This window comes from Empidonax traillii, unplaced genomic scaffold, assembly GCF_003031625.1.
Source record: "Empidonax traillii isolate 1590-97213 ecotype Southwest subspecies unplaced genomic scaffold, ASM303162v1 scaffold20:size5563877, whole genome shotgun sequence".
Classification (NCBI taxonomy): Eukaryota; Metazoa; Chordata; class Aves; order Passeriformes; family Tyrannidae; genus Empidonax; species Empidonax traillii.
The window spans coordinates 2,426,371-2,434,988 of record NW_020955213.1 but is presented as its reverse complement, the minus strand read 5'-3'; the positions used below and the strand labels follow the sequence as shown (position 1 = coordinate 2,434,988).

The window sequence follows — 8,618 nt, the reverse complement described above, 5'->3', positions numbered from 1 at the left end:
AGGCACATTTAATCTTGTTTTTTAATTTCTTCACTTAGAGAAGTCTACAGGTTCCAAGAGGCCATCAGACCACAAGGTAAAAACTGCCTCTCCTGGTGACTGACTACTTGGTGTCACGAGCTGTTTGTGCTGCAATCCTACAGCACGTTCTTGAAGTCTCTCAAATTCTCAAGTGGGAGCTACAAATCAGCCTTTAGTCTGGGCAGCAAAGATCTAACTTGGCAGTGGTTTTATTTGTCACCAGTTCTCAGTAATTTCAAAGACTAAGATCTCTACTTCAGAAACCTTGGGTCCTTGCAGGTCGAGTGAAAGCCAGCAATAGTTCCAGATGACCAGCGGCTCTGGGAATCAGCTCACAAATAATGCAGATTAGGCATTGGTATCTTTGCAAACTTCAGGAAACTTTCTTGCAGTCATAGTTTAAATTAAGATGGTCAATCAGGTAATTCAGAGAAAGGAATTTCTGTGAAGGGCTTCCAAAGGAACAACGAGAGAACGTGAGGCCCAAAACCAGCTTGGCAACAATGGTCCCCAGGTACTTTGCCAAGATAAAATGTACCATGGGCAACCTAGGCAAAGCACACTTTGTTTAGAAGCATTACATACGCTCTAAAAGATGCATTACATCTACCAGACAAGTTCCAAAGTGGAAATAGAGCAGTAAGAAGAATTCTGAGGTGTAGTAGAGCTAATTTTCCTTCATCTCTAGTAGATTTATGCAAGGATATGAAAGTTGTCTGAGTTCCAGGGTTTTCTTCAAACACTTCAGCATTTTACTAGAACTGCTGTATCATAGGTGTTAACAGAATGGTTTCAAGAAGGAAGTTATTGTTGTCTGTTGAATGCAGAGGAAAACCTGTGTGGGAACACAGCTAACGCCTATGGTATTTAACTAGAGCTGGGGCCAACTCTTCTCTGACTAGGAACTGTTTAAAGGAATTGACACATAAGCTTGCTAGAGAGAACTCTACAGCGAAGAGTTAATGAATTTAGATAATTCTGACTGATGTATCATAATTTTGATTCATATCCACTTATTTCTAAATGTCTGTTCCTATTTTTTTTTTAAGATGCATTCTTAGGCATATGAATTTTTTTTATATGCTGCAAGGCAAAAAAAGAGCTGGAAGTTGGGCCACTGTAACTTGCAGTAACAGTGCTCGTGTGGCAGATAACTTGAGATTCTATCAATCTTGGCAATGTTTCCTGGCCCTTCTTTATCTAAGAATGAACTGTTCTTGGATGGTTTCTCTAGGATACTAGGCATAAACAAAGCTTCTTTTTCCCTGACTTCAGTGCCTGGTTCAAGGTCAGATTCAGGGCTGGGGTTGTTTTGGAGTTTGGGGGTTTTTCCTTGCTTTTGATCAAAATGTGTTGTAAAAAAAATGAAAGAAAAATCTTCCACCAAAATTTCTGGGGTTTCTCTACATCTATTCCTATAACTCAATTTCATGTCTACACTGAGCAGAATTAACTAGGTAACACAGCTCCCAGTTTGAATAATTCTGATGTTTCTGAGATTTCTTTAGTATACAAAATAGGGCCAAAATGCAGAGCTACTTTATTAACAAGAACAAATCTCAGTCATCAGATCAATGAAACAAGGAGTTTTTCAAGTTACACAGCAGGTGGAAGCAAAAGTCAGTGTATACCATGAAAGGACAGATTAAAGCTCAAGTGCTGATCAATAAAACAAGGAGCTTCCCAAAGGAGACAGCAGATGGAACCAAACACCCTCCTTTGCAAGAGCTAATGTGTTTAAATGCCTTAGTGCTCAGAGGTTTTAAGTGTATCCCAAAAGGTAAAACTTTGTCAGTATCTCCTTTGGCCCACAAAGTTAAAATGTTCCTAACACTGAGAATTAGAAAATGCACTGCTTTTGGTTTTCTATAAACAAATACCCCAATGCTAGGTTCAGTAAATCTGCCTCCTCCCACTGAAGCAGTGATATGAGCCACCTGCCAAGCTATAACGCAAGATCAGGTTAAAAGCTGGACTCGACAATTTTAGAGGTATTTCCCAACGTTAATGATTCTGTGATTAAGGTCAGTATGCTACAAGTCTTCTCTGCATGTACCCTGAGTGATGTTACTGACTTGTGTAGAGGGAATAACAATATTCTGGCAGGGTATTTGTTTGTGTTCTTTTTGAAGGATAGTGAGGATACAGTTTGCAGAGACCCAAGACATAATTTCTGGTTTCTGACGGCAGATACCAAGGAGCAGATAACACCAGGGGTACATAAATGTATTCAGGGCTCCAGTTGCTCCACCTGAACACCACATCAGGTAGACACATCCAGTTAGTGCTTCCTTCAGCTTAAGTTTTACCTCACCAAAACCTACACTGAGAAGAAGCCTGAATAAAGAAATCCACAGCAGGACACTCTTCTTTTCCATGTTACAATAAAACATCGTGGCTGCTGCTTCTGTAGTTTTGGGTGGGGTGAGGTTATTACCTGAATGACAAAACCCAAGAAGTTTGGTATTTTCCTCTCTTTTCTCCTACCTTGATTTTGGCACCATTCCTAGAGAGCACTTCAAAAAGTCACTGCTCTGCCAGGGATGTGAAGATGTGCCCTGGCACCGGTGGAATGACTGTAGGGAATCACAGAATCGCTGAACGGGACAGGTTGGAAGGGACCACAGTGGGTCATCTGCTCCAACCTCTCTGCTCAAGCAGGGTCATCCCAGAGCACATTGCACAGGACTGTGTCCAGACAGTTCTCCAGAGAGGGGGACTCGACACCCTCTCTGGGCAATCTGTTCCAGCGTGTGGTCACACGCATGGTAAAGTTCTTCCTCACATTCAGGTGGAACTTCCTGTGCCTCTGTTTCTGTCTACTGCCTCTTGTCCTACTGTTGGGCACCACCGAGCAGACCCTGATCCAACCACCATCCTTCATCCTCCGTCCTCCACCCCGAAGGGCCCGGCGGCTCCCAGAGCCCAGCTCGGCAGCTCTGAGGCGGGTCTAACGCAACCCAGAGGGGTCTTTTTTTGGAATTTCTGTGGAAGCGTGAGCCGTGGAACCACGTTCCACGGAGCCGCCACCGCGGCGGCCTGGCCTGACCCGCCGCCTCAGGGGGGACCAGCGGCCGGCGGGGCCGCCCCGGGCTCAGCTGCGCGGCGTCCCCGGCCAGTGCTCGCCATCCCGGCCCCGCACCACCACCTAGTGCCGGCGAGGGCCGAGCACCAAGCCCGCCGAGCCCGCCCGGCTCTCGCGGCCCGGGGGCGGCACCGCCCCGCCCGCCGCTCCTCCCTCCTCTCCCCTCACACCGCCCCTCGGCCCCGCCGGGCCGGCTGCGCTCGGAGCCGCCGCCCCGCGCTCCCAGAGCCGCCGAACCGCAGCGTACCCGGCGCCATGGCCCGCGAGGAGGCGGCGGTAGCCGGCGAGGAGGCGGCAGGCGAGGCCGGCGGGCTCCTGCTGGAGATCGTGGGCTCCCCGCTCAACCTGAGCCTGCTGGGCCTCTGCCTTTTCCTGCTCTACCAGATCCTGCGGGGCGAGCGGCCCGCGGCACCCGCGGGCGAGGCGGAGCCGCCGCCGCTGCCCAAGATGAAGCGCCGCGACTTCACCCTGGCGCAGCTGCGGCCCTTCGACGGCGTGAGCGACCCGCGCATCCTCATGGCCGTCAACGGCAAAGTCTTCGACGTGACCCGCGCCAGGAAGTTCTACGGGCCCGGTGAGGCCCGGGGCGGCGGGGCGGGGCGGGGAGGGGTCGGTGCTGCCGGGACGCGTTCCCTCGGTGCGGGCTCAGCGCGCTCCGCGCTCCTGCCTGACCCGCATCCCGGCCCGGCTCCCGATCGGGAGGTTCGGGAAGGGCACGGCCGGCTCGGAGCCGGGAAGGGTGCGCGCACCTCCCGGAGAGGCGGAGGGCAAGGTTAGCGCTGCCGCCCGGGCTCCAGGGTCGGTCCTCGGTGGTGCAGAAACTCCGGCTTTGCGAGCTTGCGTTGCTTCATTATTCTGTGTGTGTGCCCATGGCAGGTTACATGTACCGTAAGGGGCTGGGCGGCTTCGTCGGCCTGGGGTGCCTTTGCCCGATGCCAGGCGGCAGAAGCCAAGTGTTCTCTTGGTGTTTACATTCCCTTCCCAACTTTTAGTGGACATCACTCTGTTGCATAATATTTATACTAAATACATACCAATTTAGATTAAGCCAGATTCCTAGCAGGAGCATAGTTCAAACGTGCAAAGATTGAATAACCTATGCTCGTAGAGCAGCCAGTGATGAGGGGGGTGGGAGTATGTGCACCCAGGTACAAGAGTTTAATCACCTCCACGTGGGCATGGGGGTTTATTTTTAACAGAGGCTGCCTGTTAGCCTCACTCAGGCTTGCTGATTTGTACCAGGACCTGTCTGGCATAACCACTCCTGAGCTGTCCAGACAGCTGGGAGCTGCAGTGTTACTTAGAGACAAGGAGAATAGTGCAGGACGCACAATGTATTTGTAACTGTTATCAGTTGTACTTTTGGTCCAGACATAGACTGGAGACTGTCACTGAATGATGCCAGACTGTAACTTTGCATTCTGCAGCAGTCAAGATGATACGTACAGATGAGTTAGATGTGCAGTTTTGTATTTGTGCAAATTAAAAACCACTTAAAGTCCATACTTTGGATGCTGCCTTCCCTGACAACAGTAAAAGCTGCCCCTTGGACCTAATTTGGTAACTGCTGAATGGTTCACCACAGTGTCTGGCTGGTGTGGTTTTCATTTTAATGGAAACGTAAGATTCTTTTGAGAAATTTAGGAAAAAGCATGCTTTGGGAGGAGTGGAAGATGGCATATGCTCTAGAGTAACCAGCATTCACATCTAACTTACTTAAGCTCCCTTAAGAAGAACTTTGAATGTGTAGTTGCAACATGCAGTATCTCAAATTTTGGCTTGTCATGCAAGCAAGTTAATCATTACTGAAGTTTATCAAGAGTCTGTCTTGGTATCTCTGATGTTCTGTGAGTTGTATGTTTTGATAATTTGCATTCATCTCACATTTTGAAAGTTTTAATAGATGTTTTTTCCAAGTTAGTAATTTTTGATATCTGCACTACTTTTTCTGTTGAACCATCCTTTCATCTCTTTAAGTCAGGAGCATCTCTGGGAAAACTTTCATTTCACCTGACTTAAAAATCCTTCCTCTGTTCCTTGTGCTTCCCAGGTAGTGCTTATCCTTACCCTGTCTGTATGGGCCATGCACCACTGTGGTTTAGCAAACTCAGCATCTTTTTCTCATTGTTTTGTTTCTTGCCCTCTTCCTCTGTTTTCCCTTATTACCAAGTAGCATAAAACTTAAAAACATTTCATAAGCTCGAGGCACCTCTGACCCACAGGTCAGGGTAGGAACTCTTTATCTGTTTTAGTCTGGGGACTCTGATCCGTGAAGATCACACAGCATCCATTATCTCTGTAATAATGCAGCTTATGTTTTTGTTTTAAGAGGGCCCATATGGCATTTTTGCTGGAAGAGATGCCTCCCGAGGTCTTGCCACTTTCTGCCTGGATAAGGAGGCACTGAGGGATGAGTACGATGACCTCTCTGACCTCAACGCTACACAGCAAGAGACCTTGAGGGACTGGGAGTCACAATTCACTTGTAAGCAATTTTAAACCTATTTACAAAGAAGTCAGTTACTGGTGTGTAAGAGGGGAAGCAATGGTTAAAAGGCTGTTACCAGCTGGAAGCATCAGTCTGGAAATTAATACCTTGGTTTAATGTTACTAGAATTACTGTTACTTAGAATTGAGAGAAATGTCGGGTTCTCCTGCATTCTCCTTCCCTCTGTTCCCTACTGAACTGGCAAAGATACAAGCACTCTATCACAGGGTAAGGTCTATAAGGCCACCCAAAAAGTAGACGAGATATGGAAATAAAGACCGTGTTTTTGATAAAGTTAAGACCCCTTCTATAGAGACTGATAGATTTTAATGCTCTGAAAAAATGAAGCTTATGTTCCATTCAGATTCTCAGAAACAACAGTAAAGTTTGAATTATTACTTGGGGTTTAGTGGTTTTGAAGACTGTTTAAACTAGGCCTTTTCCCCTTGGAGCTCTTGATAGAACTTTTTTTACTCCCAGTAAGTTATTCTGCATGGCCTTGCTGGTGACTGTAGCAGATTCATAGACAACTGTATTCAGTTGACTTTCTCCCTCAGGAAGTGATCAGGAAAATGGGCAAATGTCCCCCCTGTGCTTGCAAGCTGCCTGGTGTGTACCGTGCCAGTGATGGCCAGAGGAAAAAAAGGCAACTTGCACAATTGAGATGTTTGTTCTAAAAATAACCGAAGGAAGTCACTTTCATAGTAGCCTTGTTTTATGCTTAGTACTAAAAGTTTAAAAAAGCAATTCCGACTGGTTTGTGTCATGTGTCTCCACTTGTTGCTCAAAACCCACTTCAAACCACAGTTTTATGGAAGTTGCTGTGCCGACCTTGTACCAGGGCTTGCCCACTAGTATGATTTTTTTCCCCTCCTATTGCATATCTTGTTGATAAAAAATAATTTCTCCATATCTCGTGATGCCTTTTAAGTGAGTGAACACCAGGGCAATTATTTCTATTCATGTAAGACAAAAAATAAATATGTCAGTTGCGTGTCCTGATGAATTTATATTTCTATACCCATGAGGGAAATTGCATATACCAAAAAGTAGTACAGTGGAAATCAAATGTGTTTTGTTTTTAAATCTAGTGTTCCAAGATTTACTATAACTGGCTACAGTGGAGTTTTCCTCCACATCATGTCATTAGAACATCTCAGTCCTGACCTGATGTGCCCCTACTATTTTGGCTCTCTTCCTGTCTTAATCAAGACTGTTAATCATGCCACACTGAATGGCTGTTTTATTTTGCTAACAAGCTTGTAGCAGAAACCAGAACTATGCTACCAAATATCTGACCTAAACTGGCGTTTCAATGTACCTTTACAAGAGTTGAGCATCAGGACTGACAGTGAACTGCACTCTTTTTATTACTGGGTTTCTATTAAATATGCCAACTAGTTGTTTTCAATTCTTGTAAATTATAACAACAGTGCTAGGCCCAGATACCTGTAATCAGGGGCATCTTTTGCTTCGTTGAAGTTGACAGATGGGCAACGCAATATAGCTCTTAGTTCTTACATGTACACAATCTTGGTGTTTTTACATGTTCAGAATGAGATATAAAATAAATCAGAGGCTTAATCACATAATTGGATAACAGGTCCATCTTTATCTTCGAGAGAAAGGATCTCCCTTCTGACCTATTGCATATTTTCAACACACGTTACAAAAAATAAAAACAAACCTTCAAAGTTGTGTATATGTTGTGCAGATGCACACATGTATGTGCATGTTTAATATGTGATGTAAATACTCCAGCAGTGCCATTGGTTGAAAAACCACCTTTGACACTGGCAAGAAAAATAATCTAATCCAAGATTCTGTTTGTTGTCTTTACATTCATTCATCTTTTGGCTTAGGCAATAGAATGAGAATTACAGTTACATTCACTTGGCATGATTCTTTCACTTACTACAACATTAATAGTAATTCAGGTAGTTGATTTTTACTTTCCTCCTTCCCCACACTGTTGAACAAGTTGCTCAGAGTTATTATAATACAGGCATTTTGTTAATTCAGAAAACAGAGTTTAAAAAGGTACATCTTCAGGGCAGAATAATTACTTGGATTCTTTTTTTTTTCCCCAGTTAAGTATCATCATGTTGGTAAGCTGCTGAAGGAGGGGGAGGAACCCACTGTGTACTCTGATGAAGAAGAAAAAGATGCCCAGAGTGCAAAGAAAGAGTAGAAAGCGCAGTGAGGAACAATCTGTGTTTGAATCGTAAAGGATCATTTGTAACATTCCACTTCTGTTTAACAAGGTGCAGCAGCAGCAATGCTTACAAAAGGTCCAAGAGTTACAGTGAATTGTTTCTCTTCAATGTTTTCCTTCTCAAATTCAGTGGTAAACTACTGAAGGTCTGTCTTCCTTTAAACCCACGTAATCAGAAGAGTGCACAACAAATATCTGTGCAAAAGTAAACTGCAATTTTGGCAATAAAGGACTATTCCTGTTTTTCTGCTATCACCATTTAGTGCAGAGTAGGTCGAAATCCAGTTTTTCATTAACAACCTACCACTGTGGACACAAACTCGAGTAACTTCATGTATGCAACACAAATTCCACTACATCTTTTGTTTTAACTTCTGCAGTGTGTGGCCCTTGGGCTGTAGTTCCTCTAGAAAAGGGACTATATTTTATTTGTCCACAAAACACTGTACTCATTTGTTGTGCAATGTAATTCAATATTATATAATTTGGCTTTTAAGGGTTGTGTTAGTGGTTTACAGATGAAACACTACCTTGCTTTTCAGAAAGATCAAGAATTTTTCAGAGGTTAAATCACTTTTAGATACTTTAAAATTAATAAGGACTGATGAATACTTGCTGTATTCAACATGCATAATTCTGCATGGATTAATATACTTCATTCACATCTGAAGTGTTACAAAGGTTTAGATACTGAGTGGAACTAGGCATCCCTAGAGGTACACCATGAAGTGTGACTGCACTAGACTGCTGTTCATTCAATTTTCTTAGTAAAACTCTTCTGTTAATTTAATAAAATTATGTTAAGTATG

The 8,618-nt window shown here is 44.5% G+C and overlaps 1 protein-coding gene and 1 long non-coding RNA gene across 2 annotated transcripts; one reads left to right on the top strand and one right to left on the bottom strand.

The window, feature by feature from the left end:
* Positions 1-1,544: 1,544 nt before the first annotated feature.
* Positions 1,545-2,746, bottom strand: LOC114065097. The gene is made up of 2 exons (XR_003572871.1): positions 2,711-2,746; positions 1,545-1,923 (listed from the first exon to the last, which is right to left on the bottom strand). It is a non-coding gene; the product is annotated as an uncharacterized LOC114065097 (long non-coding RNA).
* A 579-nt stretch (positions 2,747-3,325) lies between these two features.
* Positions 3,326-8,618, top strand: PGRMC1 (progesterone receptor membrane component 1). Its single transcript, XM_027898699.1, has 3 exons — positions 3,326-3,680; positions 5,436-5,591; positions 7,685-8,618. The coding sequence occupies exons 1-3, from the start codon at positions 3,362-3,364 to the stop codon at positions 7,783-7,785; spliced, it is 576 nt and encodes a 191-aa protein (XP_027754500.1). The 5' UTR covers positions 3,326-3,361; the 3' UTR covers positions 7,786-8,618.

What these genes read in the sequence shown, in the direction of transcription:
- PGRMC1 (XM_027898699.1), top strand. Translation starts at nt 3,362, where the DNA reads ATGGCCCGCGAGGAGGCGGCGGTAGCCGGCGAGGAGGCGGCAGGCGAG. An exon ending in CAGGAAGTTCTACGGGCCCG is followed by an intron (nt 3,681 to 5,435) that starts GTGAGGCCCGGG and finishes TTTTGTTTTAAG; the next exon opens with AGGGCCCATATGGCATTTTT. An exon ending in CTGGGAGTCACAATTCACTT is followed by an intron (nt 5,592 to 7,684) that starts GTAAGCAATTTT and finishes TTTTTTCCCCAG; the next exon opens with TTAAGTATCATCATGTTGGT.